Source organism: Malurus melanocephalus, unplaced genomic scaffold, assembly GCF_030028575.1.
Source record: "Malurus melanocephalus ecotype Western Australia unplaced genomic scaffold, MMel_1.1 scaffold_89, whole genome shotgun sequence".
Classification (NCBI taxonomy): domain Eukaryota; kingdom Metazoa; phylum Chordata; class Aves; order Passeriformes; family Maluridae; genus Malurus; species Malurus melanocephalus.
The window spans coordinates 1,131,616-1,148,472 of record NW_026623321.1 but is presented as its reverse complement, the minus strand read 5'-3'; the positions used below and the strand labels follow the sequence as shown (position 1 = coordinate 1,148,472).

Here is a 16,857-nt window from a genome sequence, read left to right as displayed (position 1 = left end):
TCTGCCCCAAAACCTGATGCCGAATAGACTCGCTGCCTCTGCCAAATCAAAGCCTCCCTCAACACCAATTCCAGCAGGAATCCTACCGCTGATTTCCCAGAGCAAAAGCACAAAGCTCAAGTGAACGCTTAAGTGATGCAAATTTGCGGTTTGGCACATTTTCTTCTGTCAGGCATTTTGGAAAAATAAAGTGTTTCTGCCTCAAAACAAGTTAGAAACCAGACAGGCACCCTTGAAAGAGCAAGTTCCCCGGGAAGCGTAACCAGGCCTGCCACATCTCAGCACCTGATCCCTCAGCCCCATGTGCCCTGCTGAGCACAGCAATTTTCCACACCTTTTCCATAATGCACGGATCACTTTGAACTCCGAGAGGATGGGGAGAATCAGGCAACCCTGCTACACCCACCAAACCTGCTCGCTCCGTTCCACAGCGCCGATCACGTGTGGAAATGTAAATCCCTCCTGCAATATTAAAACACCATCCAAGGAACTGACACAGCCAGCTCAGCTCTGGTCTATGAAACAAAAATGTGAAAGCACATTTCCAACAGCTCCGGAGTGACTTAATTCCCAGAAAAAGGTACGCATTATCCTCTGCCTCTGCCCCGGAGCATTACTCATGGCTGATGGGTTGCACAGCTCTGAGTCAGGGCTGAACTCTGGCTGTGGGAAGGCAAGCCTGAGCCCCTCGGGGAGCAGGAGCCATCCCTGACATCCCGCAGCAGCCCTGGGATGGCAGGTCAGGGGTGGGGACCAGGACAGGATGGGGACCCCGTCCCCCAGAGTTGCCGCTCCGTGCTCAGCCCCGATGCTTAGTCACAGTAATTGCAGAGCCAGGGCTCTGTGCTCACATTTCCTGTCACCAACCCAAGAATTAGGCAATTTAGATGCAGAGATAGCAGCCGGGATATTAAATAACTCGATAAGCGATCGCAGAAGGAGCAGGGAGAAAAACGAGCAGCTCGACACGGAAGAGGTTCCCCCGGTCCCGGCTCCACAGTGTTCCCAAATTTTTGGTAAGTGTGAGACCCCCCAGCCTGGCCGTCCCCTCCCTGAGCAGCGCTGCCCTTCACAGCCTGCCAGCCCTYCCCACCTCGCAGAGACACCAATAGAGCCAGAGTCAAGTTGAAACCTTTCACGGGGCTCATTTTCAACAATTAAAGAGGATGGCAACCTGTAATTACRGAAAATAAAGCCAGACAGCTGGAGAAGGGAACATCTCCAGTCAGTAACATGATCCTACATTTTCTCTCCTAGGGAATTCAGCTATCAAGTCCCCAGCTCTCATTCAATCAGTTTGAGCCCCCAGTGTCTGGGTGAGCAGGGCAGGAGAAGAAAACAGCACTTGACAACCCAACTAAACACAACTCTGAGAAAACAGGACCTCCATCCCCATGGGGGAGTTGCGAGAGGAAAGCGTTCCCGGACACACAGCGCCAGACATCCCGGCGGTGCTACATCCCAAACACATTTCCCCGGCTTTTCCCAAGCCCAGCTGCTGCCGGTGSCCCCGGCCGGCTCACAGCAGGCAGGCACAGCCCCTGCCGCCCGCGGAGCTCTTACCGCTCATCATCAGCAGCACGAACATCTTTGCCCGCTGTGCTTCCCGAGCCCCAGCTGCCGGCACCAGCAAGGAGGAAGCGCCGGCGTTTCATTCCCCTCCTGCTCCAGAGTGGGTGTAACTCGCGAAGTTTCACGCTGAGATGAGATGGGTCAATTGGGTGTGTTTGAAGGTTTGGGGTTTTGCCATCCCTCCCTTCCTCCCTCCCTCCTTCTCCTCTTCCCTCCCTCTCCTGATTAATTCYTCCCGTCACAGGCTTCAGACGAGCTGCCACTCAACCCCGCCGGCTCCTGAAATCTGAATTCCTAAGGACATCCCTCCGGGGTGACTTTAACTCACCAGGAACTGAATCCCCAGCCAGCCCCAGTCAGAGGCGACTCGCTGCTGCTGCATTCCGAGTGCTCCACAGCCCCTTCCCCACGCATGGTCCCTGCGACTCCGCTGCAATTGCAGGGAGCAGATCACCAGCAGGACAGAAAATAAAGAAATTCTGACCTACTCCRCACCTTTGCTGCTGCCCTCGATTCCCTCAGAACCCCGAGGGTTCCCTGGGCACATATCCGGACGGCGCTTCTGGRGAGGACGCGTTAAAAACACACCCGCAGCTGCTCCCACGAGCTGCCCACAGGTGCAGGAGGGTTTCCAGGATCAGGAACTCCAGGGAATTAAAAATTACACGTAGATCTGGTTTTACTTAATTCCCTACTTCTCCATAACTGTCTGTGGATTAAGATCTGAGTGGCAGCATCCTCCAGACCAGGGCTGGCTAATGGTTGCTATAAATAAGAAATACCAACACAAAACCCAAATCATCTGTTTATCCCCCAACTTCCCCCACCTTGCCTCTGCACCACATACATGGGAGAAGAAAAACAGGTATTAAACTGCTCTGGAAACGAAGCAGACAACACAGTAAATATTCTTTACAAGCAGAAATCGAATTAATTAACAAATTAACATTTACAGCTCTGAGTGACACTTCACAAACACTGAATATTGAGCAATAACTGTACCCTTGCAGTCCCGCCCTCTGCAACCCAGCAGTGACCGCAAGTTGGGAAAAGGACGGAACTGTCAGGAAAAGAACAAAATAAAATGGCAAAAAACACGTGCAGGAGCCCGGTTCTGGCCCAGGGCTGCTGTGGGACTGCACGGGTTTAACAGCTGCACTGAGGCTGAGGGGCTCCACACGGCCGGGTCCTGGGTGGGTGCCRGGGCAGAGCAGGGAGGACAGGGTTCGATTTTGGGACAGGGACAAGATATCAGAGAAGCCATCTGGCATGGCAGAGTGATCCCTGCAGCCCCCATGACCAGGAACAGGAGTGAGCAGTGACCTGGAGCCCACTTCAAACAGCACGTTGGGTTTAACCTCACCTCTGAGCACCTGCAGCCTCAGATGTTCCCGACAGATCCACCCACGCCCAGCACGACGTTCCCAGAGACCACAGGACACCTAAAAGCACCAGAGCGCTCACCCCTGACAGCTGCACGGGGCTGGCGGAGGGATGGGATCAGACACTCTGTTTGGACTGGGGAGCACTGAAACAATCAATCCTCAACTTTATGGAGAATTTAAACCCGGAATGAGCAAACCAACAGCTCCCACTTGCAGGACAAACAAGCGGGAGAGAAGTGTTCAGCGCTGGGAGCTCACAAAGCTGAGCAGACGAGCAGGTTTGGCGAGACACGAGTGACTCAGAGGGCGACGGGGGCTGCTGCTGCTGCTGCCTTCGGGTTCGCCTGGGCATGGCCACGTCCAGCCCACTGAACAGGTCAGAGCTCCTGTAACATCTGGCTGGGATGGCTCCCATGAGAACGGGATGGCTCCCATTGGCACAGGATCAGTCCCATTGGCACAGGATGGCTCCCATTGGCACAGGATCGTTCCCATAGGAGTGGGATCAGTCTCATCAGAAGACTATCACTCCCATCAGAACAGAATCGTTCCCATCAGAACAGGATCAGGGAATGGTCTGGCCCAAGGCTGCCAGAGCTCCAGGAGCATTTGGACAGCGCTGCCAGTGATGCACAGGGGGGGATTATTGGGGGGGTCTGTGCAGGGCCAGGAGCGGGACTGGATGATCCCTGTGGGGCCCTTCCAGCTCAGGACATCCTGTGCTTCTGTGAACCTTCCAGGGAGCCCCCAGGGTCTCCCAAACATCGAGCTGAGAAAGGTCCCACAGCACTGCTCTGCTCTGCAAGGAAGGGAGAGGGAGTCCGGTCAGACACAATCCAGGTCTGCATCCTGCATAAAGGGGTGATTATCAGCCCTAATGAACATCCTGGGCCTCTCACACCCTGGCACACCTGCTAATTAGCACACATGAGTTAATATCATTTTAACAATGGATTAGCACTTGGGGCAGGAAAAAGGGAGTCACCCTGAGCGCAGCAGGAAGGTGAGATATGAGGAGCATCTGCCGCGCTCACACAGAGCTCTGCAGACCGTATCTCCTTAACTAAGGCTTACTTTACAAAGCTGAGGCGCTTCAAAAATTCATGATTGGATCTGTCTTATTTTTCRCCTGTGCACACAGGTGGCCTTGGAGGAGCAGCCTGTCTCCACCACCCAGACAACCGGAGCCACCCTGCTCTTTCTGCTGGTCGGTGGAGCTCCTGAGGTGATTATCACCTAATTTTGATCCAGCCTGTTTCGGGACATGACCTGGGGCCCACCAGCCACTAATCACTATCAGGAACACCCCCGGGGAACAGCGAGGAGCTCATGTCCAGTTTAGAGCTTCTCTGAACATCCCACAAGCACAGACAGAGCTGGCGGCGCTCGCAGGCACCGGGCACACGTCACTGGGACACTGGTGCCCTTTTCCACGGAATCCTGGAAAAACTGCAGCCCTACAAATGAGACCTGGCCTTCAAAGCTCCCTCGTGGAGGACGAGGCCAAGCCGTGCACTGGCTCTGACCCCAGAATCCCATTCCTGTGCCTGTGTAGCTTCACACACCTGGCAGGAGCCAAGGGCTGTCTCTGTAGGTGAGGACAGTTTGACTCAAGCCATCTCATATTCAATAACAAAATGAAGAAGAAAATTAAYCTAGCTTGCATTATTTTTTTAAAAACTTCAGCTTTCAAACTGGACTCCTGTGATGCAGCTCCTCACAAGAGGGCACTGATGGAAAACCGTCCCACTGCCATCAGAATGACTTCTACCCCCTCAAACTGATSTGAGGACTGCCTGACTTCACTTTGTCCAATAAAAACCTGCAAGCCAACCCTTGGCAATTACAGAACATTAATAYCATGAAAAATTCTACTGGGTTGAATGTATCTGTATTCCCTGCTATCAGAAAGATTTTCTCAGCCTCATGTTTCTGTTTGGGATTAGGATGGAGTTGTGAAAGGCAAGTATTGTTCAGTCACAAATAGTTCCCTTTCAGCCCCTACACAAGTCAGGTAATGAGTTACAGGAGGCTTTTTTCCCTTTGGAGAGGTCAGCAGATATATCAGCTCCTGGGAAAGCTGATCCCCGCTGTTTGGCTACAAGGGGAGCTGAAAAGGTTCCTAATGAGCTGCAGGGAGAGGATGCTGGCAGCGAGCCAGCACCTTTGCCGTGGAACCAAGACAAATGACAAGAGGCAGGAGCCACCTCTGGCCGGAGCACAAGTTCAAATTTAAGGTTTGCATTTCACAGCGCTGCCTGTGGCTGGCAGCTCTCACACTGATGTGGGCACTCTGCTTGCAGACACCCAGAGCACATCCTGAGCTGAAGGGACCCACAGGATTATCCAGCCCAGCCCCTGTCCCTGCACAAACCCCCTAACAATCCCACCCTGTGCAGTCCCAATGCTCCTGGAGCTCGGGCAGCCTCAGGGCCATCTCATCCCTGTGCCATGGGAAGGCTCAAGGAGGAACATTTTGTTCGAGACCCTTGGTGCAAACACCTCCTCTCATCTCTCTGAAACAAGGCGGTAGCTGCTGTCATTTTCATGCCGCGTTCTGACACGCTTCCACCACATCCCTGCCAATAGTTTTAATTTCGCTGGAAAAATCAGCTCTGAACGAGAGTGACAAGCTGCACGCTGGTGACGACGCTGTCAAGTGATGGATAATGTAGGTTTACTTTAGCTGTCAAAACTTTTCAGCGCTAAAAATAGGTATCACAAGCTTTTGGACTCGCTGCGCTGAAACATTAAACAGCCAGGATATTGACACCCTCAGAAGCGCCCAAAGCCACTCAAAGCTGAGTGAAACCAGCAGGGTGTGATGGACAGCAAAGGTCTCTGAGTGCTGCTTATTTTGAGAAGAGAAAAACAACACAGCRCAGAGATAAATCTCATCTCCACGCCAGCCAAAGCCAAGACATGCTGCACACACCCCGTGAAACTCAACAGCACARTACAGGATGCAAACACGGGCAGAGAGAGAAAAGCTTAGCAGAGAAAACCTTGTAGCCTGTTATCCCAGCTCTTGGTCCAGATCCTACAGAAACGGAGAGCAGAGACCTTCCCACAGCAGCTCCTCCCTCACCTGCCCCAGCCCAGCACAGAAGGGCACAGAGCTATGAGGCTGGGAGGGATGGCAAAGCCTGGGAAAAGCACGGGGCTTTGCCAGAGGACTGAGATTTCCATGAGCTCTCCCCAAGCAGTGACCACAGATGGACACCAGGCAGGCAGCAGCTCGCCAAAGTGGACAATGGCATAGGAGGAGCAGGGGGAAAAGGGACCATTTACAAACCAAACCCAGCTTTTCTATTCCCTCTGAGGCACTGAGATGACAATCACAGGCAGAGCTGTCCCAACATTAGGCCAATATTTATGGCAGAAATAAAACGAAGCATCGTAAGGAATYACTAATTAGGTGTTATCATAACCCTGGGTATAACTGAAGCAGCACTCTGATGTGCTTTGTAAATAATTAGCAAATTAACTTCCACAGTGCCCCTGCATAGCAAGTATTATCCCCATCTCCTGCAAGGCCCTGATGGAAAAAAAAACAATTTGGGCAGATTGCTCCTCTGCTGTGGATGACTGCTGAGCTGCCCAAACACAGGGAGGGGACATCAAACAGGAGGGAATTGGAGGCAGGGGGTCCCAGGGGGACCTTGTGGCTCCGCACAAATCCCTGACAGGAGGGGGCAGCCTGGGGGGGTCGGGCTTTGCTCCCAGGGAACAGGGACAGGAGGAGGAGCAGGGTGGACATCAGCAGGAATTTCTCCATGAAAAGGGTGGTCAGGGATTGGAACTGCCCAGGGAGGTTTGGAGTGCCCATCCCTAGARGTGTCCCAGGAAGGGCTGGAGTAGGCACTGRGTGCTCTGGGCTGGGGACACAGTAGGGATGGGACACAGCTACGATTTGRTGGCCTCAGAGGTATTTTCCAGTTTAAATGACTCTGTGATTCCACGATCCCTCCTGTACTGGAGGCAGGAGCTRGGAGGGGAAATGCTCTCCACTCCAACAGATCCAAGGACAACTCAGAGCACCTGCTCCTCTGCAGATGGAGCAAACTGAGCCCACGGCACCACGCACAGACTGTCAGTGCCTGCTCGCTCCAGGGTTGGGGCAGAGCTTCCCTGGCATCCAGTTCACCTTCCACCCAAGCGGCAAGCCGCCTTGCTCCCTYCTTCTCCCACACAGAGGTTCCCCATGGAGCAGGGACCGGAGCAGCACCATGGACACCCACAGCCTCCGGTGTCACCGTCACCTTCCCCCGCCTGCGGAGCTGGCTGGCACATCCAAAGCYCAGTCACCCCTCAGCAGCTCCCTGCCAAGTGGTGGGAGTGGGAAGGGAGGGGAAAGGAAGAGGGCAGGAGCACCAACGCTGCCGTGCCTCCGTGCCGGATGCGCGCTCCCAAAGAGGCAGACTCGCGTCTATTTTAGATGTGCTGCATAAAAATAAAAGATGCTGGTTGACTGCACATGTGCTCATTTTTAGAAAACAAGCTCCAATTTATTTCTTCCATTACAGCCAGATGGTTTAAAAAAAAAAAAAAAACAACAAACCTCCTCTCAATGTCACTTCAATGAAAAGAAGCCCTGACCTGGTTTCAACCTCACTGACCAGAGCACGGCACGGGAGCCACACTGTTAACACCGCTCTCAGGGGCCCTGATCCCTCACTCACAACCTGGCCCAAAGCCCTCCAAGGTGAGCAGATCTGGACTTCAGGTCCTGCCCAGAGGGCCCCAGGATGACTCAGGGTTATAAACATTACAGCTGGCACACAGGGCTGGCACAACTGGACTGACCACACGTCCCTCTGCTCTGAGTGTCGGTGCCCTCCCTGTTCCTCCTTTCCAATTAACTTGTCCTAAGCTGCCTKGGGGGGGTCTTTTTCCTTTTTAAATCTCACATCAATTTAATTTAATTGAAAGAGCAACACAGCTTTACAGGAAAGTAAATGTTGGTTTTCAGCTGTTGCCATTTATCCTTCCCTCACTCTCTCACAACATCCCATACAGCATTTCCATCTATGTGTTTGCCAGCACTGTGCTCCTCATGAACAAATCTTTCGTGTCAAAGCACAGTTTGTGCCCATCTGTGTCCCTGCCAAGCTGAGGTGCCCCGTGTTTCAGTGGGAACAAGTGCAAAAAAAGCACAAAGCAGCTGGAAGTGTCTTCKCTGAATTGCAGTTACAAGTGTTTGGATGTCTTTTCGCACCAGCACATTTAAAAGAAAATAAAGAGCCTCTAAATCTTGTTCTAGACTACTTTTTGGAGGAAGTCACAGCTGGTTACAGACACAGCAGGCAAAGAATAAGAGATTTGTGGTACTCAAAGCCCAGCCCTGCTCCTGAGAGCCTGTTCCTCAATGTTTGCACAGCAGCAGCAACAGGTCCAGCCATGGGTTACACATCACCTTTGGAAGGGCTGCACTGGGCTCTGGCCTGAGCCTCCAGCTTCTAATRCAGCTGCTCCATGATGCTGCCTTTCCACTTGCACACATGTGAGGCTGAAGGCTCAGAGATCCAGCATTCCTCTGAGTGATCCCTCAGACTGAGAGTTCATACACAGATTAACTGCTTAATAAAGCTCCAGGGCAGAGACCTGGTCCCTTTTACTGGCAAAAGCCTCGCGTTCTGAAAATCATAATAGCTCCACAACTGCTGATTACTTTTCCTCATTTGTACTTTTTTTTTTTTTTAAAGTCCTGCCTGTTCCTCCTACTTCTTATGAGGCTTTTGAGTATTTGTCTGTTACTCGCATGCTAAAGCCTGATTTGGGATTAAACACAGCTTTTGGGAGGTGGACTCCAGTGCTGCCTGCTGTCACTGTTCCAGCCCTAAGAAGCTCGGAGAGATATCAGGGCAGATCCTCCTCTGCATAAGTCTGTRTGACCAAAGTTATTCTATTCCCCGCAGACACGCACTCAGACACGATTAATACAGTGCATGGGATGGAGAATGGTGGAGATGGATTAAAGTGGCAATAAATAGGCTGGGAGAACACAAAAATACACAGCAGAGCAACAGAATAGCTCAGTTTCATCACAGCATTGAGTGCCCAAAAGCAGAAGTGGGGATCGTGTGCTGAAGCGTGTCACGAATGTTGGAGAAATGGCTTTTACAACCCTGCCCACTTCCCCCCTGCAGCCACACTCAGGGCAGATAAGKGAACTCCTCAAACCTAAATTACCATTTTGGGGTTCTGCAGAAGCCGTCTGAGCTCCCTGGAGCTGAGGCCAGGCCAGCACAGAGAGTGTGAGTGCCCATCTCCTCTCCCATCTATCACCAGGCTTCGCAGTGAAACTTTCTGGTGACACTACCAGGACGACAAGAGAGACCAACGGGCTGCACGACAGCTCCTTCCTTCCCAGACCCCTCCAAAAATGACCACATCAGGGCAGCCACCCCTGCCCATGTACTCCCACCTCTTCCAGCAGGCTGGCTCCCAAAGCACCGCTGGCCAAATCCCCAYGGGTTTATTTCCAGCTATATTTTTWTTTTTTGGTTCCCTGAACCTGCTCACTGTGTGCAGGAACAGCTGGCCCCAATGAATGGGACAGCTCAGGCTCAGAACCACGTCTCCACCAGCGGGCAGGGAGGCACAGGAGGGAATTGGGAYTGGATTGGGGCTAACCAGATGCACAGCACACACGTTACACTCTGGATCAGACCCTTGGTCAGACCCACAACCTCCGGCCCTTGCAGGTGTTTCGAGTGAGAAGTGCTGGAGACAACCACAGAAACATCACACGTGATATCCCCCTTCCAAAAGAAAAAAAAATAGCAAAAATTAACTTCTGCATTTGCCATGGAAGAAGSACCAAGCTTCAAGCCCCTGTGGCATGAGTCAGTATTTGAAACAACAGAGAGGGAGAGAAGGGGAAGAGAGAGTGGAAACCCCTCCTGGTTTTCGGTTATTTTGCCTTAAATGCACTGTAGTTTATGTCCTCAATAAAAGCCTGTGCATATCTTTCCAACTTAAATGTGGATTAGATCCTTGGGATTACTGCCCTGGCAGAATTAACGTATTAGACATAAAAACCATAACGTTTATTATCCATTGTAAACCACATGTGCTTTCACTCTGGGGAGACTGGAAATATCACCCAATTTCACTATCATTTTCTGCTAACTGACTGCCCTGCCACATGTTCACACACAGACATGTTCAGTTTGATGATAGAGCAGTCTTCTGCTCTCATTCTTCTTTACAATGCTGACATTTTCTTAAATCATGTTTTTCTGTTCTGTTTTTGTCTCTGTGAAGGCACCAACACTACAAAACCACTCRTCTGGAAAAAAAACCTTACTCTGGAACAAAAAAAAAAGCAACTCCTATTTGTCTAGCTGAAAACATACCATAACCTGATGTCTGAAACGAGGGGAGAAGGCAACACAGAGGCAAGGAAACCTCAAACACAACAGGCAAGGAGTCTCAGACACATTTATKGGCACAGTGGGGTCTGTGGTCAACAATGAGGCACTAAAGAACAGAATGTCTTCCCTCTGTAGTTTAAACTCCCCATATTCCTCCTTCCCACTCCTAGCTGGCTGCAAATCCAAAGATCTGCATAAGCCACAGATTTTGTCTGTCTCTTTGAGAGGTCAGAACTGAGCCTTACACAGGACAAATGGGCCAGCTGGCARTAATTTGGAATGGCCACACAGAGGAAATGCGGGGAGCAACAGGGCCAGAGAGGAGGAGCCATTCAAAGCCTGGCTCACACTTACACTGCACCTTTACACCRTGCCTCAGGGGCATCTTTTGATATAATCAGTTTGGTATCTTTGCACAGATTAGTGCCCAACTGTCCCCATCCAGTGCTGCCATGTTTCTATAAACATTCCCGGACATGCCTGGATAAAACAAGCAGCTGCTGACAGGGTCCCCCATATAAACATTGCTCTGTGCATCTCAAAGAACCCTGAGCGTTTTCATGTTGCATTTTCAGAGAGCACTYGTTGGGGGGCTCTGCCCCAGGGTGCAGAGGGGAGGGACGGCCAGCAGAGCAGGAGGAGCTGCAAACACAYACCTCCACCAAACCCAGCCCAGTCCTCACTCACAGGAGGGTGTCACAGCAGTGAACGGGATGGCAGGGAAACATTGGCTCTCCCACGGAGCTCCTGGAATGGAAAAGAAAGATTAAAAGGTCAGCTTCAAGCATCCAGAGGCACAGAACATCTGCCTGCCCCCTGCAGCACACCTCAGCCACACCACAGACTTCATCACCAGCACCACCTCCACCTATTAATGCAGGGGGAAATAATTCAAATAAATCCAAATTGCTTCTCACTGTTTGTTGCTGTTTGTGTCTTGCCAGAGCCATGAAAGCCAATTGAGGCCATTTTCCTTTTCAGCTCTGGGCACTGAGGGCTGCAGGCAGCATTCACTTGCTCCAAAGCAGCTCTTTGCACAGGACCTAGGTTCAGTTAACTGTACCACTGCTACTGATCCAGTTTTATAGAACCCTGGCTCCCAGGGGCATGCTCTCGAGAAAATTGTGCTCAGGATTGGTGTGGATCTCACAAAACAATAACCTGGATGCTCTGGCAGAGGTCTAAGGCAGCAAAACACAATGTATTTCAAAAATGCATCTCTAGAACGCCTGCACAACTGGAGGAGTAAAAAGTCACTTATCCCCAGCAAGTATCACCCCCACACACCGCTCAGGGATGGAAACATGAGAGGACTGGCAACCCTGAGCACATCCAGGGCAGATTTCTACGGCTCTGCTCCCTGACCAGCACATCCCACCACCTCAGGGCACAGATTTGTGGCAGGCACAGCTTGCTGACGGCTCCTTATGGAAAATGGATGGTTTTTCCCCACCAGGAAAGCAGGAAGAGCAGAGCTTTCCATGGCCATCCACCCCACCACAGCACACGGAGCCCTCCGCAGCTCCGAGGGCTGGGGATGATGTAACACCATCAGACATCTGCCAGATAAATAAGCRAGCTCCAACATGCCTCGCTCCAAACCTGCCCAGCAATTTCCATTGCAGAGCAGGAACTTGTACTGGGGTTTAATACTCTCTCCAATACATCCCTTTCCACAGAGAAAATCTGTGCCCACTGCTCCAGGAACACACGTAATCCCTATAAGCAGATGTCAGCCTCCAAAGCTGAGAAAATGACTTTGTTCTTTGGGATCAGGGAATTTAAAATGCAAGAAGTTGGAATGGCCTGATGAATTTGGTAAGTGAAACCCCGGGAGGAAACACCTGCTCTCTGAAGAGCCGCCCAGCTGAACGCCCGCCGCTGCTTTATCCGCCCGTAACTCCACGGGAATGGCCTTTTGCTGGTTGACAATCCAGCTGGGAAGAAGAGGAGTGAGCTGCCAGGAGCAAACGGCCCCAATCCCCATCCCACAGCCCTGCCCCATGCAGCAGCTCTCAGACAAAAGCTTCCGAGTCGGTGTCGCCCTGTGAGGATCCACCAAACGCAAGTTGCACCCCACAGCCACCCTGCAKGGACACAAATTCACCCCAACAGTGATTTGGGGCACATGCACAGCTTCACCTCCCCTCTCCCAGCAAACCCCCCACACAAATATTTCCCTGCTTTTTACAGCAGGTAAAGGATGGCTCTAGGATGTCACAACCAGAAAAAGGGGATTTTCATCAAAATAACAAAATCTGGATGTAGTTGGTTTGTCAGAGATCTGTTTGGTTGAGTCCCGTGGGATAAAGCCCTGGATGGAAGAGGAACCCATGAAACCTGGTTAATACTCAAGGCTCACCTCCTCCAGGCAGGAGGGCAGGTAAGAACTGCAGGAGAGCTGTGTGGGTGAACAAGGAGCTCCAGAAAAACTCAAACCCAAAAAGGAGACCTACAGAGGATGAAAGYAGGGACAGCTTGGCTGGGAGGAACATAGAGAGATTGTCCAGGTTGGACGCGGCTCGGAGCAACCTGGTCTGTGTGATGTGCAGGTGAGTGGAACAAGATGGGATTTCGGGTCTGTTCCAGCCCAAACCATTCTTGTGCTGGTTATTTCAGGAATGGAACCAGACAGGAGCTCAGCCAGACAAACACAGGGTGTCCCCACACCTTGTGCAGGGTTTGGTGTCTGTAGGGAGCTCAGGACAGACAGCAGCAGATCAGCAACACTTCTGGTAAATTTGATCCTGTGGAGGATGTGGAGATCAGCCTGCAAGCCTCAATTCCTGCTGGAGASAGTCCTAATGAGGGGCAGAGATGTCGCGATTCAATCTGCGCTGACRGCGGGGGCAGGGCCGGGCAATTCCCTTTCGCACCACCCCCGGAGGGTGCGGGATGCCCCGGGGACAGGGAGGCTGTGCCAGGCTGGGGATGCAGCAGCTCCACGGAGCTTCCACTGTAAGCTCAGCACGGATGGCTCTGCCCGGGAGCGAGCACTGAGCACCGAGCAGCGGTGGCTGCCACGTGTGCCCAAATCCTTCTGCCAGCTCACAGAATCCTCCCCCAGCTCACAAAAACCTCCCATCTCACAGAATCCTTCTCCCAGCTCACAGAATCCTTCTCCCAGCTCACAAAAACCTCCCATCTCCCAGAATCTTTCCCCCAGCTCACAGAATCCTTCCCCCAGCTCACAGAATCTTTCCCCCAGCTCACGGAATCCTTCCCCCAGCTCCCAGAATCCTTCTCCCAGCTCACAGAATACTTCCCCCAGCTCCCAGAATCCTTCTCCCAGCTCACAGAATACTTCTGGCAGCCTCTGCCCCATCACAGGTGTCTGTCCCCAAAGCAGCTCCCTGGGACCTGAGGCATTTCCCTCCCCTTTCCCATTGCTGGGCTGGGGTTGGCAAGCACAAGTGATGGGCACACGGTCCGTGAGCCAGACCAAGCTCAGACCAGCCCAGCAGGTCCCAGGAGAAGCAGATCCCAGATTTCCCAAACCAGAGAGCAACAGCAGCAGCAAGGCCTGCTCATCTTGCCCATCCTTGAGTCCCTCTTGGGACACAGGCAGTGCAGTTCCAGCAGTGCAGGAACCAAAYGTGCTGCAGGCAAGGCTGGAGGTGTTCTGTAATTAAACCCTGAATCAGAACCCTCCCAGGGACAGAGACCCACGTCCAGATCAGGCAGACAAGCTCAGCTCTGACATCTCCTAAGCTTGGCTTGCTTAAAACTGCACTTCAATAAGTGATTGGTGTCCACAGCTTTTAATGCATCTCTTGACAGGTGAGCAGAAAAACAAATCAAAGTGTTGCTAAAAAACATCCATTTTCCCATGTAAACTAACAGAAATTCAGCTAGAAGATTTACAAAGAGTTTGTATTTTGTGTGAGAAAAATCTGTGATACCTGACTACCTTCAGGTCAGAGCACTGATGTTTCCTCCCCCAGGAGCTCCAGCCTTCTTAGGGATGTTTTGTCTCATCTAAYGAAGCCTTTTCTTCCCTTTTTCTGTTCTGGAGGCTCACAGGGGAACCCCAGCAACCCCAACAAGTGCTGCAAATCCCCAGTTCTGTTCCTGATTTCAGCGTGGCTGCAGCAGCCCGGGATCATCAGCCAGCGCTTATCCTGGCACACATGGAACTCCAATTCAGCAATCCTGTTACATATGCTGCCAGCATTTGTACAGCAGAGACTTAGCTCTCAGCTCTCCATTGCTTCATCTCTTCCTGGGTTTGCCAGGGCAGAAATTATCTCAGGCTCTAAACAGGTCATATCCAAACAMTTCTCCTGTCTGTCTTTGCTGCAAATTTGGAAAAAAGTCCCCTAAGTGCAGTGGGCAGAGCTGGCTGTCACACCTGCCCAGAATTCCATCTGCCAAAACTACAGCCAAATTCCATCTTCCATCCCCCCTCTAAACCATCTGCCAAAAACACAGCCTGCCCCATCGAGGGGCCCTCCCAGCAAGGGGGAACCCCTTTCATGCTCACAAGGAGTGCAGTGGCTCCAGAGGTGACAGGTCTGACAGGACACGGGGCACAGAGCCCATCCAGGKCTGAGATCCCAGCAGCAGAGATGGCAAAGGACAGAATGAGGAGAAAACAAGGAACGTGGGCACATGCGTGAATGGAAAAGCCCACCCTCCCTATCTCAGAGACTTGCCCTAAAGCCTGTGGCTGGGCTGGGAGGGAAGATCCACCCCAGGACTCATCGCACCCYGCTCTCCTCTGCCTCTGATCCCCCAAACTCCTCAGCCCTTCCTGTGTCCTATTCCACCTCCCTACTTTTGTCAGCAAACTGAGCCACCACTGAGCTGTCCCCGTGTCTCAGCGACACACCCGCCTCTTGCACAAAAAAAATAAATTACTGCTCAACCACTTGTGCCTCATTTATTCCACGAGCTCTGTTCCCACAGGGCTGTGTCCATGAGACAGGTGTGCAGTTCTTAAATCACCATCCCCCATCCAGCCCTGACACCCAGATCTGTGTTCCCATCCACCTGCCAGGCACATTTCCCTGGGTGCCTCTTGCCCAAGCCTGGCTCTTACCTCAGCCCTTCTCCTCACACCTCACCCCCAACATGTTCTTGTCTACTCATGGTTTAGTCACTGTTAGCAGGTCCAAGCCCTAGCTGCCTTTGCCAGCAAGACTCTGGTATCTCTGTGAGAACATCAGCCTGGCTTCCTGCTCCCAGAAAGGCTCCCAGGAACGAGGAACAGCCCAGGGAGAAGGCAGAGCTCTCCAAAAACACCTGCCAGGGCAACAGCAGCACTTCCAGAGATGCGGGCTTATCCTGCAGCAGCTCCACTCAAGGAGCCCAGACTGGGATGGATGTGGACAGGGAGGGAAGGATTGAGGCAAATGGCTGTGCACATGTGTCAGTGACATTAAGATGCCCAAACYCACAGCAACTCAGTTCTGGAGCACTAAAAAGTAATTAAAAAAAAAGAAAAAAAAAGTCTCCCTGATACTCAAGTATGGTTTGGTTTTCTTTGTTTTTTTGTTTTTTTTCTGGATAATACACCAAGGGAAACAGTGAGCAGGGAACAGTCAGCCCCAGCCAATTCTACCAACAACAYGAAAGCTGCTCACAAGAATTCCTTTTGCTTTCCCCAGCAGCCTCTCAGGCAAACTGCTGCTCTGGCTCCCAAGGAGAAGAGCCCAGCTTGCCCTGGGAGCACAGCACCCAACCCCACCAGGAACCGTTCTCATTAACAAACACAGAGTTCCACTGACGACATCACCCTACAAGGAAAGAAAAACCTACAGGATGCCTGGGCATGACCCCAGTTGTTCCCTCTGGGAAACACATTCTCCCCAGCCTTGCAGCCCCCGAATTCCTCTGGCTGTGCTGTTGGGCTCTGACCATGAGGCAGAGCCCGAGGTGTGCCTGGTGCAGCCACTCACCCCTGACCCACAAATCCAACATCCCCTTCTCCTCCTGCTCCTCCCTCTTCCATGTGTCCTTTCCCACCAGCTCACAGATCCAACATCCCCTCCTCCTCCTCCTCCCTCTTCCATGTGTCCTTTCCCACCTGACCCACAGATCCAACATCCCCTTCTCCTCCTCCTCCTCTCTTCCATGTGTCCTTTCACACCTGACCCACAGATCCAACATCCCCTTCTTCTCCTGCTCCTCCCTCTTCCATGTGTCCTTTCCCACCTGACCCACAGATCCAACATCCCCTTCTCCTCCTCCTCCTCCCTCTTCCATGTATCCTTTCCCACCAGCCCACCAGCCCAGCCTTTGTGCTCCCCTCCATGCAGCTCTGATCCCCATGCCCTCTCCCACCCTGCTCCCCCTGCATTGTGCCACCCAAACAATGCCAAGTTTAGGGACATTTAAGAGCTTCTGGAGGGAAAAAAATTAAAAAATAGAGCTTGAGTGTGAGCTGAGTGCTTTTATTTCAAGCAGAGCTTACGCCTGATGCRGACACCAGTGGGACACTCCTCGCCTCGCCTGTCACCAGCTCTCCCCACACCACCTGCCTGACTCCTGGAAATCCTGGATTGGGGTCTTTGCCTACG

At 52.1% G+C, this 16,857-nt stretch overlaps 1 protein-coding gene and 1 long non-coding RNA gene across 4 annotated transcripts in view; one reads left to right on the top strand and one right to left on the bottom strand.

Moving 5' to 3' along the window:
- Window positions 1-1,624, bottom strand: part of TIAM1 (TIAM Rac1 associated GEF 1) — a 96,069-nt gene extending 94,445 nt beyond the window's left edge. The window contains exon 1 of the mRNA XM_057368174.1: window positions 1,564-1,624. Within this exon, the coding sequence (XP_057224157.1) occupies window positions 1,564-1,588 (25 nt within the window). The 5' untranslated portion in view covers window positions 1,589-1,624. The remainder of the gene's footprint in view (window positions 1-1,563) is intronic.
- On the top strand, window positions 865-7,410 carry LOC130574765 (uncharacterized). Of its 3 annotated transcripts, XR_008965466.1 has the most exons (4): window positions 865-1,016; window positions 1,258-1,721; window positions 1,817-3,333; window positions 4,099-7,410. It is a non-coding gene; the product is annotated as an uncharacterized LOC130574765 (long non-coding RNA). The 3 variants fall into 3 exon arrangements; XR_008965467.1 differs by lacking the exon at window positions 4,099-7,410 and having other exon boundaries at window positions 907-1,016; window positions 1,258-1,733; window positions 1,817-3,411; XR_008965465.1 differs by lacking the exon at window positions 4,099-7,410 and having other exon boundaries at window positions 909-1,016; window positions 1,817-3,411.
- Window positions 7,411-16,857: the final 9,447 nt, after the last annotated feature.